At 43.2% G+C, this 23,145-nt stretch overlaps 1 protein-coding gene across 7 annotated transcripts in view; it reads left to right on the top strand.

Annotated features, from left to right (window-relative positions):
- MYB (MYB proto-oncogene, transcription factor) overlaps positions 1-20,243 on the top strand; it is a 43,627-nt gene extending 23,384 nt beyond the window's left edge. For 6 of the 7 annotated variants that reach the window (XM_080390127.1, XM_080390126.1, XM_080390125.1 and 3 more), the window contains 6 exons: positions 369-511; positions 907-1,021; positions 1,108-1,233; positions 1,902-2,012; positions 2,660-2,767; positions 12,623-20,243. In XM_080390127.1, the coding sequence (XP_080246253.1) occupies positions 369-511; positions 907-1,021; positions 1,108-1,233; positions 1,902-2,012; positions 2,660-2,767; positions 12,623-12,739 (720 nt within the window). In that variant the 3' untranslated portion in view covers positions 12,740-20,243. The remainder of the gene's footprint in view (positions 1-368; positions 512-906; positions 1,022-1,107; positions 1,234-1,901; positions 2,013-2,659; positions 2,768-12,622) is intronic. The other variant, XM_080390122.1, reaches the window with a different exon arrangement.
- Positions 20,244-23,145: the final 2,902 nt, after the last annotated feature.

The raw sequence follows: 23,145 nt of genomic DNA, 5'->3' as shown, positions 1-23,145 counted from the left end.
TTTGGACACGCTGCTCTTAATATTAATGAAAATTTATTTGCAGAAAATCCAAACCAGGCTTTTAAGCTTTGGCTCTTACAGTGGTGGAGAGTGTTTCTCATTGTAATGGGGGTGTCATTTTCTTTGTAGCTTCTTTCTCCATTAATGCTCGTTTTGGCTTCCTGAGTGCTGCAGCCAAACCGTTGCATGTTGTTTTGCCATGTAGTCAGGTACCCCCCATACACCTACCCACATCGTAGGGTCAGGAGAATCACTTATGTCAATCAAAAGGAAGTAATTTCATACGCTTTTGTTCAATAACATCAAATTTAAGAGGTCAAGATTGTAATCTGGATGTTCTGGTTGATTCTTCCTTTCCCTGCCTGCAGTTCTTGAACACCTCATCCAGTCATGAAAACCTGAACCTGGACAACCCTGCATTAACTTCCACACCGGTGTGTGGCCATAAGATGGCTGTTACCGCACCATTCCACAGGGACCAGACTTTCAAAGCTCAGAAGGAAAATCACATGTAAGTCTGTTATCGTGTTGTCTTGTTGGATTCACGAGGGTTCATTTCTTCAGGTTTGCAGGCAAGTGCTGGGTCACTGTATGCTGTATGCAGAGTTGCTTGCTAACAAATACAGATTTTTCTTAATTTGGAGTAAAGCTTCCACTTTATAGCTCTGGTATAGGTTATTAATACAGAACAATCATGCATATGGACTCGATGAGTTTTTTAAATAAAGCCATTCTACCTTATCACCATTAAAGAGGTGTTCTGCCAGAAAAGCAAAATGGATTATAGGATTGCAGGAAGATATTTGTCCAAGTCTTACAGCAGCCACTGCCTGTATGCATGTATTTCTGTAAAGAGGTAATATTTCCAAGCATGTTCTTTTAAAGTTTTTCTCCCTCTTTTTCAAGTTTCAGAACTCCAGCAATCAAGAGGTCGATATTAGAGAGCTCTCCAAGAACACCCACTCCATTCAAAAACGCACTTGCAGCTCAGGAAATCAAATATGGTCCTTTGAAGATGCTGGTAAGAAGGAAACAATGATAAAAGTTGCTTTGATATTAGTGCAGAGGGATGTTCTGGGACTTGGATGTAACGTTTCTTCCTTTCAGCCTCAAACTCCGACTCATCTTGTAGAAGATCTGCAGGACGTTATCAAGCAGGAGTCGGAGGAATCTGCAATAGTGGCTGGGATACATGAAAGTGGACCCCCTTTACTGAAGAAAATCAAACAAGAGGTAAATCTCAAGCTTACCTGAGGCAATTTAATTCAGCACTCTTTGCTGAGAAACTTATACCAATACCTTTTCTGTTAAATAGCTGTGTCTGTTTTTCTTTCATGTGAGCCCCAAGATCTTAGTGTCGGTTCTATATAGTGTACTAGGCATGCCTAATTCATCTCCCATTGATTTCCATAGAAGCCTTTCTGCTGTTTTCAGCAGGGGTTTGCTTAGGCTGTTCTAATGCAGTTTTCGTTTGAAACTTAAAAAGAAAGAAAAAAATTAGACAGGAATTTGGATTGAATCTTTCTAATATTGGTGAAGACTATAGAAGAACCCCACAGGGACCAAGCTCCATGGAGTGACTTAGAAACCTGAACATTTGAGGACATTGCATTATATTACTTTGTCACTAAAGTTCTAAAAATACGTATATTCTCAGTCCTTTCTAGGGGATTAAACTCCTGAATACTTACAGAGCGCTGAGTGCAAGTATTCAAAGTTTTATTAGGTGGGGATTTCTTTGAGAACCTTGAACTTTTTTCTTCTGTAAAGAGCAAGGGTGCGGTAAAAGACAGTACTGTAAACATGCATTATGTGTGGCTGTGAAGAATATTTATTCAATGTATTAAGCAACTGACAGCCTCCTGGTCATTTTTTTATCATGGTGCCTCTCCTGTTTTCAGGTGGAGTCTCCAACAGATAAAGCTGGAAATTTTTTTTGCTCAAATCACTGGGAAGGAGAAAACCTGAACACTCAGCTCTTTACACATACGTCTGCTATGGAAGATGTACCAGTAAGTGCAAGTTTTCACACCACCAAATGATTTTTCTGTTTTATATCCCTGTTCTGTTCTTAAATGCAACACAGAAAATATTTTGTCTGACCTTCCTTATAAGTAGGCACTATTCATTATTTCTGTGTCGTTTTCCTGTATTAAGCATAAGAAGGAAAACCCTGCCTTTAAGTAGATCACTGTAATGCCTGTAGAAGGTAGCAGAAGTTGCAGTCATTGTGCAGCCCACAGTCTTTGTAAAGAGCCTGCACTTGGAAGACATCTGCACCTGCATATAGAAATGACTAGGTCACAGAGTTAAAGCTGGTAAAACAAAAAGTTTTGTTTTGCTTTGTTTTGTTTTGTGCAAAGGAGAGCTTGCATGAGTACAGTTTCCTTTGCTTTGCTGGGGCTATTCAACGTTACTGTTGTTCTTGCACTTGGGAGTTCCACTGGATGAAAAATCTTTGCACGTGACCAATGCTGCTGCAAAGCCAAGTCCCAGGGACCCCAGGCTGAGGTCTGCTCCAAGGCTGAGCACTCGTCTGTGACTGTGCCCAGTGTTGCATGTTCTGCAGTCAGGCTGAGCTTGCATTTAATGCATTCAAATTCAGGTTGTTCTTCTGGGTTACTGAAAACTGTTTGTTGTTTTGGTTTTTCCTGTTCAGAATCTTCTTACCAGCTCCATTTTAAAGATGCCTGTGTCTGAAGGGGATAGCAGTTTTCAGAAAACAGTTGCGGTACCTAGGAACAGGCCACTAGCTAGTCCTCTGCAGGTAACTATTCTTTGGTAAAAATACTTTTTGTATATAAAGATACATACATAAACTTATGTATATATATATATAGCTTTCTCATAGACTGGTTTTAAGTTTGGGGAATGGAAGAATAAAATGTTCAGAGGAATGTGGCTGACAATCTCACTTTACCTGTGGAGTGTAAGGATACAGTGGCTGCAGCTGTGCCAGGAAGCTGAACAGGGCAAAGCCCTGTGCGTGGGGCATTGTACCTCAGCTGCCTCCGGTGTGACATTGGTAGGACTGAGGATTAACGCGGGCCAGACGCTTTTTCCTGTAAGCCTTTTGTAGGTGGCTTTGCTGTTTTGAAGAGCAGGAGAGTTGAGTGGTATGCTGGTGGCCAGAACTTGTCACTGGATGTGGGGGAGAGGAGAGACTGGCACTGCCCATCTGCCCAGCATTGCCCATCCAGCTGAGCACCAGGATGGCCTTTCCCTGGGTGCGGGCTGAGGCCGCAACAGGAATGTGGTTGTAACTGGTGAGCTGAAGAGGCCTCATAACCCTTATGGCCAGTTGAATGTCTTGTGATCTCTGAAAGGAATTAAATGTGCAATTGTTGTAATGTAAGCCAGATGGGAAGCTGTTTTTTATGTATTTATGCCTTTTCCAAGTGTTAACAAGCATATACATTTGCTATACTTTAAAATGCAGCTGTTATGCAGGGCCTGATCCAAAGCCCACCAAAGTCTTTAGCAACCTCTTTGTCAACTCTTGTGGACTTTAGATCAGGTCCACAGCAAGCGATTCAGAGAACGAAATGCAGTGTACATAGTGATTAATTATCTTTCCACCACAACTCATATTTTTGATGTAGATGAATAAGTGATTTTATAGCTCTTCACATGGGAGAATGGAGGGAAAGTGTTTCATTCCCCAGGGTGAGTCACTGTCAGAAAGGAAATTATAACTCCATAGTTCCTGACTTGCAGACAGATAGTCCACATGGCTAATCTTTTTTTAACTCCCTCTTTCCAGAATTTACATTAGGGGTTGTTTACAGTAGGAAGGAATGAACAAAGCCTGGTTTTGATTAAGCATCTCTAACCAGGCATTATAAAGTGAGATACTAAAATTTCACACATGTCCCTGTTTGGCATAGTTTGCCATGGAGTATGTCTGTATTTTGCACTGCAGAATCAGCTGATGAAAAGCAGCTTTGAAGAACAGGGACTGTGTCCCCACTCTGCACGGGGGTGTCCGCAGGGGCCGGACTCGCACTCCCTGTTGCTTATTTGATTTTTTCTCACCAACTGTGTTTCTTAGCTGCACTGTGATAGATGGCTAAGAGGAGGGGGTTTGAAGATCCACTGCCTCTGGGTTAGGGCAGTTATTTAGAAGCTGAATTCAGACTGTCTCATGGCAAAGGAGCCCTGGGCTCCAGCTTTGCAGGGGTCACTGGAGCTCCCCAGCTGGCATGTGGGAGGAGGCTGCTGGTCCCCAGGTGCTCAGCCTCGCTGCCTTGCCAGCGTGCCAACACTTGGCCATGTCTCCTGGCCAAACTCTGGGCTTCTCTGTAGGTTTAGGGCAACGTTTTTGGGTAGCTAAACAGAGTATATTGTGGGTTGTCCCGTCAGTGGTAGTTGCCTTCATTCTGCCTGTAATAAAAGTGAAGTGTCTGAGGTGCCTGTAAAATAGGATCTTTTGATCTTTGGCATAACAGTGTTATGTTTCCTGCTATCTAAAAATAATTTCTTTACAAGCCGCTGTCAGTGAAAGGGCTTGTTTAACCTTCTCTCCTCAGTCATGCTGATTTTTGTTCAGGAAGTTTACACGAGTCAGTCTGTGGGCCGTTCTGGATCCCATTCTTCAGTCGTTGCTCAGGAAAAGCATGTTAGAAGTCAGGTATTCTCATTGTTTGGATAAAGAGGACTTTTCCTTAAGTAGGAACTGAGTTAAAAAGGACTCCCTAGCTCATCTCAGTGTTTAAAACATGTTGAACTGAAAGAAAAAGCAGTTGTAAAAAGCCCCAAAGTGAATACTTAGCATGCAGCTTCTTGGTGTACCACTATGAATGTAAAATTATTCTCTTGACCAATGAAAGAAACATTGAGTGTTTCAGCTGAAATGTAATCCTACATGAAGAATGAGCCATTCTGTTATGGTGGCACAGACAGTTTTTTCAGAATGAAATACAGGCGTTTTATAACAATGCGGTATTGTCTACCTATCCCTGCACACTCTGATTTGGACTTAGTGTCATGGCTAAAAAGGAGAATCTTCATCCCTGGCAAGGCTGCTTGGCTTCATGTCAGAGGGGACTGTGGCCCCGTACAGCTCAGAAGGGACACGCAGTGTAGCTCTGTTTCACACCAGAAGCTGCTGCTGCTCTGTCCTTACTGCTTCTCCCTCTCCATCCCAGTGGAAATGGATGTGTGTGATGAGGACACAGCATGTCTAAAGGTGCAAAGCAATTGGAAACATTAGTGTTTGTGCTTGACTTTGAGTGGTAGCATTTTGTACATGACCAGTTTTTAGCATGTTCTTGTTCTATGCTTTCTACACCTCCTAGTTTTGGTATATTGCCCTCATATATGTACACACACATGGATGCACATAGGAACACTGGACTAAATCTATTCATTCCGTGCAGGTAGGTGTTAAACACCAGGGAACCCATCAGGGTGAAATTTAATTGTGTCTGCATATGTTTACATTGCTGTTGTTAATATTTTGGGCCTGGTCCAACTGTTCTTACTTAGGCAAATTCTCATTGACTTCAGTCCAAGTAAGCATTATAGCGCACTCTGCACCTTGGGATGCATGCATGGAGAGGGAAGAGAGAAAGAGAGCACGAAAGTTACTTTTAATATGCTTGGTTCTTAAAATTCCATTTTCTCTTAAATTTGAACTTATGTAAGAGGGAAGTAGTATGTTTACCAGCCCACAGTATTTTTCATTGCTTTAATAGTTTGCACTGCATTTGCATAAAGAAAATTATATTTGGCTAGCAATAAACTCACCAAAATGCCTGGTTACTTACTGTTTTGCTGTAATTTCAAAGAAGGCAAGAGTAATGAATGTTCAAAACAATCTTTAAGGATATTTTTTACTGCATTTTGGGTATATGTCTGATCATATGCAACTTAGTAAATAATAGTTGATAGCCATATCAGATAGCACGATACGATTGTCATAGTGAATGAGGAGGAACAGCATGTTGCATCATTTGGCATGTGAGATCAGCTGTGTATAACTGTACTGGGAGTATGGTGGTATCAGTGTTGCACTAGAGCAATGTGGGGAGAAAAAGTTTTCTTAGACCCAAGAAGAGTTTGGGCTTCATCCTCATTTGATACCCTGTAAAACATGGGATGTAAAAGCAGCTGTGTGTAGGATTTTTCCAAAAAGGTGTGAAGGTTCAGCCAGCTTCTTTGTCGTGCATGACACATCTCATGGTAGGGCATTGAGCATTCCTTCACTGGCAGGAATAGGAGATGTCTCACCAAACCCACATTATGCCTTGGGGTGGAATTACTCCTACACTCCATTGCATGGATCCCAAATACTTACGCTTTATATTGGTGGAGTTAGTTACAACCTATATTTTTGCACCCTATGTTTTTGTCGCTCAAGCAATACTCAGTTGCATGGCAAGGAGGTTTTGGCCTCACTAGCAACTTTTCCAAGGGTTAAGATTTTGAAATAACATACTCCCTTATTGAGGTAAGCTGGTGGTCTGCACTGAGCATTTGCTTGAATAGTGCCTCGTAAGTGGTTACATAAAACCCTCTGTTTCTCACCCTTCCTATGTAAAAGTTATGTTTTATTTCACATTATGATCTTTAGCAGTAACAGTACATAATACAAACTATCCTAACACAGACATTTTAACAGATGGAAAAGTAGGCTAAATCATAGACCACCTAACCCTGCAGGCTATCAAAAGACACCGTGAAATGGAACCTTTTAAGAAAATAGCACTGCTTTGATATCTTCTTCTCCCAGTAACAAAGGAAACAACACAAGGTAGAAGCCCTGCAAGCTAAAGAGAATGTTCTTCAGCCCCTAGCTCCTGTCACTTTCCATTTTTTAACCACAGACTGACACGTTTCAGCTCGAATTTCCTGACTTTCAGCGGTTTATGTAACCATTTTCTTTAAAGAGTAAGTTTAAAGGATTTTAAAAGTTACTTGGTTAACCTTTTCAAGAGTGCGAGCTGTCATTAAGCTTAATTTTCTCCATTTAAAAAGTCAAAAGTGGAATTTTCATTTGCAGCTGGTTGTAAGACACAGTGTATAGGTGAGGCAGCATGCTCTCCTGCAGCAGCAGACTTTCTCTGGTTTTCCTCCATGGCTTTTTGGGAGCAAGATGATCCTGAAGTCTCATACTCTTCTTTGTTTAATCAAGGGAGAGGGGGAAGAACACTGTGCTCAAGCCCTAGGAATTTTTAAGATTTGCACAGCAAGGGAAGGTAGCCCTGCAGGTTTCCCTTACTTGTGTTGTCCCTTCTCTCGTCAGTGCCTGATGTGTGCAGGAGCTGTGCTTGGCACAGCTCAGGGAGCAAAAGGACATTTGAAGTTACGAGTCAGTCATCGTATGTTTTCCTCCCAGGGCAGCAGAATTTGGGTTGCAAACAGATCAGGAGTTACAGCTGCCCTGAGCAGGCAGTGGTCTCTCAGAAGGAAGAAAAGTGACAGACTATCAGCCATTTGCAGCAATGTGTTCTGATCCGTGAATAAAAAAAATTAGTTAAGGGCGAAACTAGAAAGGAACTGAATATCCTAACGTGGGTTGCAGGTGCTCAACCCATTTCCATATCTCTTACATTAATCTTACTTGGAAAGCTCATACATCTCAAACAGGAGTTTTGTCTTGAGTAAGGTCTTCAGGGTTAAGCTCTTAAAAGCACCACCAAATAGCTCTTTCTGGCTCTCGTAGCAGGGTTATAATAGAAGCTGAAAAGTTGGACCATCTTACTTTCTCACATTTAGCAAGCTGTATTTCTGAGCAACTGGGGAAGCCCCAGAGTTTAGAAAGCTGTCCCATGCCCCAGAGGAGAGCTAGCAACAAGAGCAGAAATAGCGCTCTGCCTTAGCAAATGAAGTAGAATTCATTTATGGTCACTTGAGTATTTTAGTTAGTCTTTACTGTCTGGTCTGGATAAGGAAAAGGGCTTCTCTTGGTTCTGCCTTCTTACAGAATAGAAAGCCATACTATTCTACACGGTGTGAATTGTATTCTGCTAGGAAATTGCCTTGTTTGGGGCATTGATTACTGTTTCAGGAGGAGTGCTGCAGTTCTGTTGCAAGCCTCCTTTTTAGCAGCATGTTCTTCAAAGTACCCATACTGTGTAATCTAAGGGAAAACTGGCAAGAAATCCAGCTTTTTGAGGTCGAGAAACATGGTAAGATACCTTCTAATAGTCTGAGCCTTCTAAATATTTTAAACATTTTGGCTTTTTTTTTGGTTTTAAATGGCAGCACAACTTGGCTAAACAAATGGGAATGTATGTAACACCAGTAACTTTGCTGAAGATACCAGCCAGTGTAGTGGAGCTTTAAAATCTGTCTTCTAACACAGTTCTTTGCCCAAAGATTTTTACTAGACTTCCATCAGCTTGGGAGCTTGATACTGCAGGACTGCAGCAGTGTTTGGATTTTGACATCCACTGCTAACACACAAGGTGGTGTAACACAGAAGCTCTCGTGAGCTGTGCAGACAGCACATGGAAAGGCGGTCGAGGCTCCGAGTGCAGAAGGACCAGTTCTGTTAGAAAGGCACCTTTCCACAGGGGTTTTATTTCCTTACTCTGGTCTGTTTTCTCTAGATGGTCCAAGTTTTTATTTAAAGTGCTTTAACTGGATATCCCAGTTACAGCTTTGACCGTTTGTTTACAGTTTGCATCTGCCTGAGGGCAGTTGAAGGCACATTACAGGATAAGTGAGGTAGTTTTACTGCCAGAAGAAGGATGTGCTGGTAGGATTACTGAGAGGAAAAAAAAAAAAAAAAAAAAAGAGCCAGGGAGAATGATATAGCTGGAATTGTACCATGGGTCTGTAATTTTATCCTATGGGAATTCATAGTAGTACACCACCTTCTCCCTGCCACTCCCTGTTTTAACTTTAAAAGAGAAAACTGCTGCGTGTGGAAGAGAAAAATACAGCTGGAAGTACTGGCTGAAAAGCTTAAATTCTTTTAATTGACAGCAAAACTAAGAGCAGTTTCCTGCTCTTTGAGTCAATTAAAAAAATACATACATAGAATGAATTGTACTGCAGAAATCCCTTTCTTTCCCCACTGGCTAGGAATTTAGGTGCCAAAACGAACACCTCACTCTTAAATGGCTGAATATAAGTAGAATGAATCCCCTGAATTAATGAAAACATGCCTGTCAATTTTGGCGGGTTTGGGGTCAGGCCTTTTGGCTTCTCGTTACAAAACTTTTGTGCGTCTGTCACTGATTTGCAGAGTTGGACCTTTAAATGTGGCAGGGGACATGCAGCAAGCATTCTGCGAAAGGAATGATCTGAGGGGTTTCTGTGCTGTTTTCCTGCATGTCTCTAGCTCTCTGCCTGGGTCTTGTCTCTTCTGATGGATTTGCTAAGCACTGCTTTTGTGGGGCGCTGCTGCCGTCCTGCAACAGAGCCCAGTCAATGCTTGCTGCGATGCTGGCATGGAAGGAGGCGTTGTGCTTTTCCCTTTTTACCGAGGGATCTTGTAGTTGTGTGTGCCCAGACCTGGCAAGGCGTTCTGCCTGGGTCGTGGGACCCAGCGCTCCCTGCCAAGGAGGGAAGTAAAACTTCTCGCGTCGGGATGACTTTCACATGTGCCTCCGGCGCTGCGGGGCTGGCAAGGCAAAGGCATTGTGCTTTGTTTTGTGTCGGCTGCCAAGAGCCAAGGCTTCAGACAGAAAATGTTTATTAAAAATACCCACTTTAAATGTTGTCATCTGAGTTCCCCAGGACAGAATTGAAAACTGTCTTAGTAAATATACTACTTCAGAAAATACACTCCTTTGGGTCAAATTCTGCTTGCTTACTAGAGAGAAGCTCTCACCACTGTCAGTGAGACTGCAAATTCATAAATTTGTCATAAGAGGAGAGAAAATAGTGTTGTGTATTTCTGGGAAAATAATACAAGGGTCAAAACTCTGTGGGGAGATTCTCCCCCGCTGTCTCTACGGCAGAACTTGACTCAGTTGTTTCGAGCAGGCTCAGGTCAGGGTCTGGCTGATCCCCCTGCGGCTTGCTGTGCCTGCTGCCCAGCGCTGCCCGGGGCAGCTGAGCACGGAGCCGGGGCAGGGGGTTACTGCCTGCCTGAGCAGCTTCTGCTGCACTGACATCGGGTTAAACGAAGACCAGGCTTTCACTGGAATGAGTGACATGTAGCAGCATGCTGAGATGTTGGAGATACCAGCATACAGATTTATTTTTTTTTTCTTCTCTAAGCACACGGCTGTTAATACAAAGAGCTCAGTGTAGATAGTAATGATTAAGCCTAATTTATGAAATAGGGACACTCCTTGCCTGAAGTTACTTCTGTTTTTTAAAAATGGACGTAATGTGACAGATGGACTTTTCCTTGCATGTTTTCAGTTATTTAAGGGACTGCTGATCTCTCATTCCTAGACCAGTGCATTGAAGCTTTGGGGGATCACAGGGAAATAATGGTGCGACGCATATTTTTGTCCTTTGAAACGATGGATATTCTGGAACTACCAACTGCTTTTGAGGTGTACAGACCAAATCTGACTTCTGAGTAAAACCAGTAGCATTGTACCTGGCATTAATTTGGTCCCTGATGCAAATACCTGTAAAACAATAGGGTAAAGTACTCACAGGTGCAAGTCCTGCTGTGGATCAATAGGAGGCTGTAGGTTCCCAGCTGATGTAGGTGCCTTTGAAAAAGTTACCCTGGAAGCTGTTTAACCAAAACATAAAAGAAGCAGTGGCGTGTCGCATGCATGTCTGCGGCATGCAGAAAGTATGTCACACCTGCTTTTTGGCTGTGGAGTGTGCCCTAGGGCTGAGCCACAGCACGAGGTGTACAGCCAGCCCAGGTAGAACCACTCTAGAAAAGAGGTGTGTGGCATGTTTGTTCACTTCACAGATGCAGCTTTCCTGCAAAAAGCTGCAGAAATGTAATGATTTGAGGCCTGACCTGGTTCTCCTTCACACGAGGAACTCCCACTGAAGCTTAGCAAGAGTTCTGCCTGCAAAAAGGCATCAGGAGCAGAGACCATATCCAGAACTCATCTACAGAGTGGAGAAAGCTGTCTCCAGAGAAGCCCAGCTAAAGTTTCCAGAGGATTAACGTGCTTGCCCTCATCTTGGCTGTGCTGCTTACTTAATCATTGGTTTCGTCCCTTTTAGACTGTAAGCACTCCAAGGCAGGGAACCTCGGTCCCTGTGTTTGTACCAGTGCCCTGATTAGGGCGTGTTATGAGAAATTATCTTTATTTCATATGTTGCCTAGCCTTTTACTATCCATATGTCTTCGATAACACTGTTTACAGTCAGAAGAGCATTCTCTAAACATTTAGGCCAGAGAATTAATTTAAGGATCCTCTTGTAAAGCTAGCAACTACAAGGAGCAACATGAGGAGCCACGGGCACATCAGGACAGTTCTCCTCCTGGCAGGTGGTTTGCAGTCCACTAATTTCGCTTCACACAGAGTCCCAGATGTTGGGAAGGTTTTGGCCATCTCGCTACACAATGTAGATCTTTGTCCTTGTTGAAAGCAGAGGAAAATAGAGAAGGATTTCTCCTGACTTGTCTTTGGTGGATCTTGGGCATAGACCTCCATATTCAGCAGTAGTGGGATCCCCTTGCTGGCAGGCAGCTTTCCGTTGAGCACAGCTGTGTGCATTTTTGTAATGCAGGGCATTAGTACAGCTAGCTCTATATGGTAATAGAGGTTTTATTCATGGCTTTGGGAATATCTCGTTGTGGAAAAGCAGACACACAGAGTAAGTGAAAAAGTTCAGTGGGGAAAAAAAAGGAAAGTGTGTTTAAATGTGTGTGTATACTGGTAAATTGCAGAAGCTTTGAAATTTCATTACTGTTTGTAGCTCAAGGCAATGAGAAACATCTCACATGTATAGTGAGTAAATAAATACAGTGCGCACAGCCCTCTGCAGATATGTTTATCTCATTTTAACATTATACTAAATGGTGTCTGTAACCTCCATAAATACCACAAGAAGTGAAATGGCTTTCATGATAATTAAAATGCTGTTTCTGCTGAGAGTAGCGGACCAGCCCCCCCCCCCCCCCCCCCCCCGCCCCTTTGCCGGAGGAGCTCTGCTAATGGGCATGTGCTAATCGCTGCGCACAGGTGAAAGCAGCTCTAAGCGCAGGAGGTTTTGTTAGCTGTGGTCAGGCTGTCAAGATTGTCGGGTTTGTTTAGGGAACACAGGGGCAGAGCAGCTGTATTTCTAGAACGGAGGTTCAACAGGAATTTGTGCGTGGTCATAGCACTGAACATTGCAACTCTGGGCTTTAGCCTGCCTGGGCCCTGTTGACTGTAAAGTCCACCTGCGAGTAAATTCTCTTTTTGGACCTTTCACGGAAAGGAGGGATTAAAGGCAAAGCTAAGGTATGGCCCTGTAGAGAAGGCACTTTGAGAGAGAAGTGGGGAGGTTTGGGTCCTGACTCTTGTGGCATGCCCCTCTGCAGGGCACCTGATCTGCCCACCCTGCTGCTGCTACCTGAGAAGTGGGGGTGATTTTTTTTTTTTGCCTGTTGTGTTGAGATTCCAGTTTCTCTGGAGATGGGACAACATCCTGCTGCCTGTTCATGTGACACTTAAGAGCACCGGGCCCAGCTACGGCAGGGTCTACGAACAGATCACATAACATTCACCCCAAATCTCTCTGCCTGCTTCTAATTTAGCATCTGAACAGCACGTGGGAGTCGGCATCCTGCGGGAAGATCGAGGATCAGATGGCCCTGACGGATCAGGCGCGCAAGTACATGGCCGCCTTCCCCACCCGGACTCTGGTTATGTGAAAGGGTCACAGACAGCGAAGCATTATGGTTTTGAGAACACTTCACCTCCACTGGGAAATTCCTGTTCCTCTGCGTGAAAACCTCATGAATGGGAGAAGAGCCTATCTTTGTTGTGGTACAACAGTTGGGAGCAGCACAAAGTGCATTTAGTCACTCAGCATATATATTCTTGTTGGATTTCACCCAACTTAAGAGGATTTTTTTTTTTAATGATACTTGCCTAAATTATTAGGTATTAAGTTTGAATCAGTAATTAATGATCTTAAGTGCAGGCTTATAATAAAATAATTTTTCTTGTACTTTTTGAGATCAGGCAGACCTAATACACCAGTATTGTTATTTCAGTGATGTGCTAGCCAGGGGTGGGGTTTTGTTTGTGTCTTTTTTAAAATTTTTTTATAATAAAAGAGCAGGTACTCAAACAGATATATTTTAAATCACTGAACAAAATGCATTGGTGTAAAATACTGAAGCAAAAAGCATTACTACAAACACCAGTCTGTGCAAAGGGGAAAAACTGATCAAGATTATGAATGCTCAAACATCCATGCCTGTTGAAATACTCTTTTTGTTATGGTTATAGACCATTATACATTGTGTGTTTCTGTTTGGGGGGGTAATTAGCTTGCTTTAAAAAATATTACTGTATGAAACATAGATTTATGAGAAAAATTATATTTTTATTCAGTAATTTAATTTTGTAAATGCCAAATGAATACTGTGTTTTGCTGCTACAGACCTTAGTGTGTAGACATGCTGCTAGTGTAAAAGGAGCAGTAGAGCTTTATATGGAAAGAAAAATGTTGATGTTAGCTAATTGACTATGCACTAGCATTTCAGACCTTTTTATTTTTTTTTACATCATTTATACTTTTTCCCCTTTTTTTATAAGCCATATTTTTGAACACTGTTCCTGGGAGATTTCTTTTTTGTCTGGATGTGTTGTTTTGTTTCTCATTGGTTTGTAACAGCATGCATTGCACCTTCATATGTTTGGGAGAACACTGTCTTGTTCATGTTGTCTGTTTTGTTCCACGTCTAGCTAATTGTTCCCTAACTTGGGTCTTGTACTAAATCAGGTTCTTAAAAATACATGGTTCTTCATACTGCCGTACCAAATCTTTATCGATATGGCAAAACACTGATTTTATTTTATTTTTTTATTGTTTGGGTTTTTTTATAACAGCCTCTGACTTTGCTGCCTTAATAGCATTCGGTGCAGCTTCATCTGCACTTAATTTTTTATACGACAATGTACTGCCTTGTAGATAAATAAAGTGTGTTCTTTTTTACTTAAACCCACACGGCCTCTTAATCTTGTTTTAGTGTTTTGACAGTGGTGTTACAGGCAACAGTCAAGCCAAGAAGGTTTTTTTCCAGCCCATTCAGATAAGTAAGGAATACTGTTTTGCACACCATAGGCAGCTTCAGCATCCTCGGTTCTCACTGATTGTTAAGGAAGTGGAAGGAGCACAGCACAGAACAGTAAGTACTGAGCATGTTGTAGACTCGAGGCACATCTCTGGTGACACCAAAGTCCAGGTCAGCGTCAGCCGGCAGGAGGCTTATTGCTCCTTTTGTGCAAAACTGCTGTTCTCCCATAATGCTGGCTAGTGCATTTTTCATCTGAGACCGTCAGATCAGGCGTCAATTGAATAAGAGCAAAATATTCTGGAGTCCCTACACTGTAGAACAGATTTTTTCATGCTTGTCTTAGGAAACCAGAGGTGAGAATGTACTTTGAAACCCTGGTGCGTTACACTGCACAGCAAATAATTGGGCAGAGCTGCAAAGCCTCATGCAGTGTAAATGTTGAGGATGTTCAGCCCTGGGTAGGCTAGACAGTAAAAGCAACTGCCAAAAAGAAAAAAAAGATGCAACCTGCCAGGAAAAAAATTGCATTTTATTTAATAGCTTGAAAATAAATTGTTTGCTAAAATTTAAGTTAATGCAAGCAGTTCAAAGTCAGACCTCTTGAAAGCAAAATTCCACTCCATGAAGGAAGGAATGCCTATTTCCAAGTGTATGTAGCCACATATGGGCTGAGAGCCCCGAAGGGTACCTGGGTACCTTTTACTCCTTTTTACCCCTTCCCCAGCAGCCTGCCTAGTCCTCCAAGCTGAAGGCACATGCTATCCCTTGCCCCATGCAGTGCACAGAAAAGGAGGAGCAAAAAGGCCTTTGTGCTTTTCTCTTTCAGCGTGAGAAGGGACAGGTGCTTGCAGCAGCCCCCTCCACGTTTGCCTGTTTCCCATCACCCCCACAGGCAGTTCAGGCTCTCACCAAATGCTGGGGGGCCGGGGGAGAGTCAGCCCGGAGGTGGTTTTGCAGCAGTTACCGCAGGCAGGACCCCAGCGCTGGGTATGGATTGCAGAGAAGGGGAAGTCTGCGGGAGCGCTTGCCTGTGCAAAAGCTGCGGGCTCACACCATGAAAACGCTTGTGCAAGATGCAAGAGAGGACTGCGGGATTCGGTGTGCAACTTGGGAAGAGGGAAATTGCTTAAGCAATGCCTTATGGCTTAGAAAGGAAAAAAAAAAAGGGGAAAAAGAAACACCAAGCTTACGACAGGTCTTCAAAGCAAAGCTCTTGCCTTGTAGGGCTCCAGCTGTAACTGCACCTAGCGTGGCTGAGTTTAAACAGATCGTTATCTAGCGCCTGGTGCGGATCAGTGCCGGGAACCGTGGAGGCTCACCCTGCAGGTGCCTAGCGTGAGGACTGGGGTTTTCTCTCCTATACCTTCAATTGCTTTAAAACCTATTTTTAACATACAAAACCATTGCAATAATTGTCTTGTGGATGGGCACACTTAGAGCTAATAGAGAGGAAAATGTTTCTTTTTCCTCTTTCTCATTCATTGAAAATGCAAAACACTCAGTAGATTAAGGCTGATTTGCATATGTTTCTGCATGCATGTGGTGCTCAGCGTGAGTGAAGGAAGAGGCTTTGTTTGAACACTGTAGCCCAGGAACCTGATTATTCTCCGCCCCCCCCCCCCCAATACTAAGTTTCCTTCGCAACAAAGTGCCACCTCCTGCATGTGTTTCTCATGCAAATATCGCCATGTGACCACGCTCTGCTTACTGTCTGAAATACACATCTTTCTTTCAGAGGTCCAGACCAAGTCCTATGCGTTGGTCAGGCAAGACCTATCCCAAGGCAGGTCCACGTAGTGGCCTATTTGGCCTTGCAGTGGCCCTTTGCACAGGTGTATAAGCCATCCCAGACCGGTTTAAAACTAGAGTAACCTACCAAAACGAAGGGAAAACAGGTTCAGTCAAGTTCTCATTTAATGGAGAGTAGATATTTGGCTCAAATTCCTATTAACTTTTTTCTTCACTGTAATTATAACTTAATAATGTTGTCAGTGGGAATTCTTTTGATTTCTGAAAAGAATTTAAATTATCATTTCAGCATGTGCCACTAATTAAAAATGAAGAGGCAAAGGAGCCAGGGCAAAAATAAAGGAAAATACCAGAATGTGAGGTATTTCCCAGCTAGACCCTGTAATTCTCCAGCTCTCTATGCCAGAAAGTCCCAGTGGTTCAACTCCCACAGGTCTGACCTATGTGACAGCTGTAAGCCTAAACTGAAAAAGTGCCAGAGCTTGTACTGGTTTGGGAAAAAACATTATAACTTGAATGAAAGAGATGGACTTTTGAGTTAGGAGCCAAAATAACAAGTCTGCTGAGGGTAAAGCACAGAGCACAGCATTAAATATCTTGTAGCACAGTGACCCTTCAAAAAAGCCAGAAGAAAAGTTTTTTTTCTTAGTATTTGCAATCTTGATCCTTATCCAGGTCAGCTAAGGCAACAGCAATCTGCCCTCCCTCAAGCCCACACAGTCAGGCACGTAAGCAAAGGGTGTTTCTGTAGGGTTGTGACTGGAGCATCATAATCATCACCTCCTGTTACTTCTGCCACATTTAATTGTATTTCTGTCTCAGCCCTGATTTGAAACAGGGGTGGTGGCAAAGGACAGAAACCCCCTTTGTTCCTAGAAATCTATTTAAAATGTTTTGGGTTGGTTTGGTGTTTTTTTTTTTGTTTGTTTTTTTTTTTTTTAAAAGAGCATGTTAAAAATATTTCTGTTCAGGAAAGAACGATTTTGAGGCACTGGTCTGCATGTTGCTTGTCTACTTCTTAGCGTGGGCAGAGTCCATCGATAGCCCAGACATTACTCAGAGGCAATAAAGGGGTTTTGCCTGGGTGGCAAAGGAAAGACACTGGCCACATCTTTCAATCACCAGGCTAATGTCTTAATTCAAAAAGAAGTCGTATTTCCTGACCAAATGCAGTTGTCCCCTTTGTTTGCCTCTTAGCTTTGAACTTGACTTCGATGTCTCAGCAGTCTTCACTGAAGACCCTGGTACCAGCATAAACTGGTTTGTAACTTTTTTTGCTCTCAGTGAAGGATGCAGGTGAGATAATGATGATAGACCATAAGGGTCCAAATTCTGCCTTCAGCCGTGTTAGCAAGCTGGCAGTGGTTAGACAGCTCATTGCTAAGGGCTGTAAAATGCTATTATTTTTCCACAGATTATTTGTGATCAGTTTATTGGGGTTTTCATAATCCTCTTGATACATGATATTTCTAAAAGGCATTTTTCCAATCCATTTGAGTATCAGAACAGTTGCTGATTTTTATTTTTTTTTGTTGTTAAAAAAGCCTCCGCTTCTCAGACTGCATAGATCCGCATTTACAGACTAGCTTGACTCACACCCGAGGAAATTTCATTTCATGGGGAAACAACTTTTACTACTTGATTAAATTACCACTCATCGCTACGGCTCCAAGATGCGCCCTGTACACACATCTGTCAGAGAAACCCTTGCAAACGGCGAAGAAGAAAGTTTCAGGAAGCTCTCCCCAGACAGGTTTCTACACTAACCATAGAGACCACCTCTGCATCTCCCGGTTCCTGCCGGGCCAGCTGCGAGCCTGCTGTCACCCTCCCGATAAAGTCAGCCCCAAGAGAGTCTTGAAAGGGTGCCTGCAGGTGTGCTTTCCTGCCCGCACTGCCTCTAATGCTTCATTAACTCTCTCATCAGCGTACATCAGCACAGGAGTTATCTGAAGGCGAAGGGAGGCCGTGACTATTTAAGTGATGGGGTTTTGGTATCTGTGTTTCCTATGAGCTCAAGGCGGAGACCTCAGAGGTGCCGTCTCAGCCTTCCTGTGTAGATAAAGGCGCTGCCAGCCTGTGCTGCCGGCAGGGAAATGGAAATCTGCAGGGGGTTACGGCTCCTACCTGCCCAGCCAAGCCCCGCTGCACCTCAGAATTAAACAGAGAAACAGCCATGGTTTGCTGCAGTCAAAGGTCTGAAATACCTTTCAGTGAAGTAATAAAGAGATGACACTTGGCTTTTCTTTCGCTCTCTGCTCACCCTTTTGGCCATCCCCTCTGCCCTTATAGCTGCTTCTGCAGGTTCAGCTCCATTTCACCAAAGCAAGCACCCCTGATGGGGTCTGGCCCAAACCCTGCTGAAAATTGATTGGAAAAAGCCACTGGTCTCAACGAGATCAGTGAACCCAAGCCCATGCTTCCTCAGGGCTCAGGACATGGACCATTTCCCTGCCCATGGCTGATGGGCCCCTGCCACTCAGGAGAGGCCCCCGCACACTCACAAGGGTGCTTGTTACCCCCCAGCTTCAGGATCACCTTCACTGAAAAGCAAGCTCTCATTGTGTCGCGAGTAACATCCTCCAGGCAAGCCCCATCCATGCACAAAAGCCTTCCACCGGAGGTGGTTTGCCCCAGGCTGGGAGGCCCACCAGGAACGGGCAGAATGGGCCATGTTACATTCCGCTTCAGCAGCCTCTTGGCAGCTGCCCGCCTGCCCAGCATGGGGACGAGTTCTGCTGCCCTGTGAAGGTCCCATGGTGCCGCCCCAGGAGCAGCAACTCAAGGGGACACCTCTTGTGCTAGCACCGACACACAGGCACACTTTTAACTTTCTCTAATCAAAGAGGTTAGAGTAATCCTTTCCTCACCAACCTCTGATTTATGGCCACATCCTCTAACAGAAAACCCATAACAAATACAAACGCGGTTCATACGGTGATAAGCTACAGAATCGATGTGATAGTCACCCCTCCATCACCACTCTGAAAACCATCACTTCCTAGTGCAGACTCATTGCATCCAGTTGGCAGAGGTGCTCTTTGGATCTCAGAAAAAGCCCCACTGCCACCAAAGAGGAGTGAACCTGCCCCACAACTTTGCCACAGGCATTGCTAAGCGGCCAACTCTCTTATATGAAGATTAAAATAAGCTCCTGGGCATCCCACCACACCTTGTTGTTACTTCTGAGGTTTGCTGTGCTGTCTGTCTGCCATCCAGAAAATTCCCGTTACCATCCATTGATCAATGGAGCAACTAGGGTTTTATGTGACAGCTTGAATGGATTGGATGTGAAATTTTAAATGATACCTTGGTTTGCCTTCCTGTCAGAGTGGTACAAGCTCTTCTTCCTTCCTCTTTAACACCCATAACTGACTTTTTTCAAAGGATTTCCAATAACAGAAATCCGCTTTTGTCTAGAGCCCAGGAAGCTGTCCAGAAGGCTCACTGTCCCAAACATGTTCCTGTACTCTCTTGAAGCTGATACTGAGTGTGCCACAGCTCCAGCATGCTATGCCAAAGCAGGTTTTCATATCCCAATCCAAACTTCCCCGTAGAACCAGGCTTTGTGTAAGAAAGAGAGCCCAGCTGCTACATGGGTAGGTTTGGACTCGACAGGTTTCTGTTGGCTGTGCACACAGGCTGGCAAAGGTCACCCGAGTTCTGCAGTAACATTCAGGTGCTACAGTGATGAGGAAGTTATGAGAAGTTGCATGTGGAATAACACAACCAAGCAACACAGTGTGTTGCCCTTGCAGTTTCCGAGTCCTTCAGCCTCCTGAAGAAGTTTGCGTTCATTAGAGAGCTGCTGCAAGTCAGCAAAGGAGAAGCATTGACTTCTCTGGGAGGTGATTTTCCTTTACGTTTACTCATGTTAAGTGCATACAAATATATCCATGTATCTCTATAAATATACACTTACTTATTCTATTAAAAATAAAGGAAGGATGTTTTACTGAGAGGGACCAAATCCCACAAGCAGTCTGAATCTGTCACAGGCTGTATGTCGTGCTTGGGTCATGGAGACTCTTGGCTACAAGAAAAAAATCATAAAGGACAGAATTCAGACAAACGTAGACTCTGTGCTCAGAAAAAAGATCCAAACAAGAGGTTGCTGTGAGAACATCTCTGTGATGAGAACTGAAACTGCAAGTCACTGGTTTTCATTGAAAGCAATGCAACCAAGAGTCTGAAATCAGTCATGTCCACCAACTGATGAGTCGTCTGAAATCTGCCACCTTCCAGAACACATGGATCCTGAGATCTCTCAGCTTCCTCATTTGTGATCGCAGATTTCTGTAAAAGGGTATTTAATGATTAAAATCAAATAAATAAATAAATAATGATGATGATGATGATAAAAACAACAACAACAATAATATAAACCAACACTATGGAGAAAAACATACTCTGAAGTTGTCCAAGGCATTTTCCTTTCCCCAATGAATAATGGATTTTTGAATTTGTGTTGCGAGTGATTTCACACACAGCCACTTATCTTAGAAGTTAGGTTGTCAGAAGTTTGTCCAGATACACTGCAGTTTAGAGTAGACTGGACTTTATTTCACAACCCTGTTTTAACCTAATTCTTCCATGCCTGATGAAAGGGTTTCCAGCCAAGTCAATGGGAGTAATCATGTGAATAACACACGCAGGTTTCGGCCTGAAAATCCCTACCACCCTCATTTGTGGGTCAAGGTTGGTCTGCCTGGGGAAAAGCACAATGCAGTGCCAACAGTGAATGGCCTTTACATGGTCCATTTCCAAGAGATACAATGATACCACCAAACCACCAGGACTGTATGCACATAATGAAAAGTGACAATGCAGTCATTTGTGAAGGATATAAGACAGCCACGGTAGTTAGGGCAACATTTGCATAATCACATTAACTTTAAGGACCTACTTTAAAATTGACCTAACAATGGCTGTCATTGTTTAAAGCCACAGCTGTCCTTGCTGATCGGACAACATGCTTGGTCAACTTGTGTCGCAGCCATCTTCTTCAGGAGGATTTAGAAAGTTTGGCTGAAAGAATCATGGGCTCCAGGACATCCTGTGAATGTTTGGCTTCCTATCATGGTTTGGGTATCTGGGAATCCATGGCTTTCAGAGCTGCACAATTGATACATTTTTGCTGGGGCTGATGTAATTTATTATACATCTTTATTTTTCACAATTTTTCATCAAGGTTGTGTGAAAAAGCACACACAGATTACTTACTAGCTGCTAAGAATATTACAAAACATGGATAGTCTGAGCCCTGGTTATTTTAGGCTTGTGTGAGTTACTGGTAAGATTTGAAAAAAATCAGAACTTGTACTCCAGGCATGATGTTTCAGCCACATGTTCCTTCTACACACAGGGAAAAGTGGACAATTTTCATCTTCATATGTGCCTTGCACAATCATTCTCCACAGCAAAACTGCTGACATTCAGCAAAAAATGTATGGCGAATGTTCTTCAGTAGAAAAATATTTACTTAAATTATCAACACACTTCAGGGTAGTTGGCCATATGCAAATTTCTGATGAAGAACTAGACTCTTAGGTAAGATTTCTTTTTCTTGTTCTCATTTGTTTTAGAAAGGCAGCCCTGTCCACCTTGAAAAACATGTTTATTTTAAGTATTTTCAGGATTCTCAGACAAGCGAGGTGGTACTGGATTAGTTGCAGGGAACTCAAAGTTTCAGTTAGAGTGTGTCTTCTTTGAATAACACTAACCACAGGTAGGAGAATGACTAGAGCACACACTCTAGACTGGAAAGCAAATAAAGAGAAACATCGAAGAAAAAAAAAAAAAAAAGTTGTAGCAAAAACGGTTCAGCCCTTTCTGAGAAGGCTGAGGAAAACCAGTTTCTCCTTGCCCTGGTAGGCCTAGTTGGCATAGCTGCCAGCATGATGCCGTGAACTTTAACTGACTTTTTGTTTTGCATTGCATATACCTGTGATTAAAAATCCATTTAGGCTCCCCACCGTCATTTGGTCTTAAGTCATGATACCCAGTTAAAAGATTTTCACATTGCTTTCAATTAAAAAACTGTCCTGCCTCCACACTGTGGATCACGGACTTGAAATGTGAAGTGGGAGCGTTGTTGTGACTCTCATCCCTATGAAGATCCACATTAATCTGACCAAGTCAAGCCCTCAGCCTTTAATTTGGCACAGGAGTACCAGAGGTGCACTCCAGCTTGGCAGCTCCACTCCTTCCAGACCCCCGGGCAGCACACAGCACCCATTTGAGGCACAGAGGCTGCAGCTGGCCATCTGTGACCCTGCTGCTCGCCATCAGGGCCAGCATGGTGTCAGTACATCGGCTCAGCTGCCTCTGCCTCAGAGGGGGGCTCTCCTGCCCCTTGCCGAGCCTACATGGGAGGAAGGTTACCCAACACAAACGCAGAGGGATATAGAGCAAGATGGGTGTAAAGGCAAGGTGGAAGCAATGGGAACTACTGGCTAGGAGCCAGATGTAAATGTGCGTATGAGTGTGCGCACACACATAAATGTGACTCTGTAATTAAGATTAGTATTATACTGCATATATAGAAAAGTGGGGAGTGAGGGGAGGGTGAGTTAATTGCATGGAGAACCTCAATTCTGACTCCTTTAACTTTGAAGTACTGCGCTCCCAAGCCTTAATGATCATTTAATTTATACTTTAAATGATAATTTACCTTTTGATTATTCAAAAGATGGGCAATATTTTACACCAACACTTTACATTCAAGCAGAGTAATTGAAAAGATGCAAATGCCCTTACTGAACAGATATGCAGAATGCCCTTCTGAGTTAAGCACAGGTAAAGTGAACAAGCATATTAATATAGGCAAAGCTTCACTAACCACACTGTTACTTATATTTTAGGCACTTAGTTCATCATGAGGATCAGCATTCTTTCCTCATACTCATATCTAAACATATTAAGGCTACTGGAATAGTTCAATAGCACTACAAGAGAACTACAGATAGAGCAAAGATAAGGATGAGATCTGTGAAACTTCTTCAGAAACCACCTATGCTCTTTCAGCCCTTCTATACTCTTTCAATACTGCAGAAACCCCTATACTTTGGGACTGAAAGAAAATACAGCTTCATGTCACTTAGACTCACATACATTTCCCACACCAAGGAAAGCCTCAGAGGTGAGTACTGCTGAAAGAAAAAAATGCAATAGTTGTTCAGTACTGTCTTCTGACAGTCAAAATCAACCTCTGGCAGGGAAAATAGTGCAACACCTTTGCTTGATCTCATTTTAGGTATTGCAAGAACTATGGCAGTCCCTTC

Source organism: Falco punctatus (assembly GCF_963210335.1).
Source record: "Falco punctatus genome assembly, chromosome: 5".
In the NCBI taxonomy this organism is placed as follows: Eukaryota; Metazoa; Chordata; class Aves; order Falconiformes; family Falconidae; genus Falco; species Falco punctatus.
The sequence above is the reverse complement of the archived record's forward strand: the minus strand, read 5'-3'. Positions and strand labels throughout refer to the sequence as shown.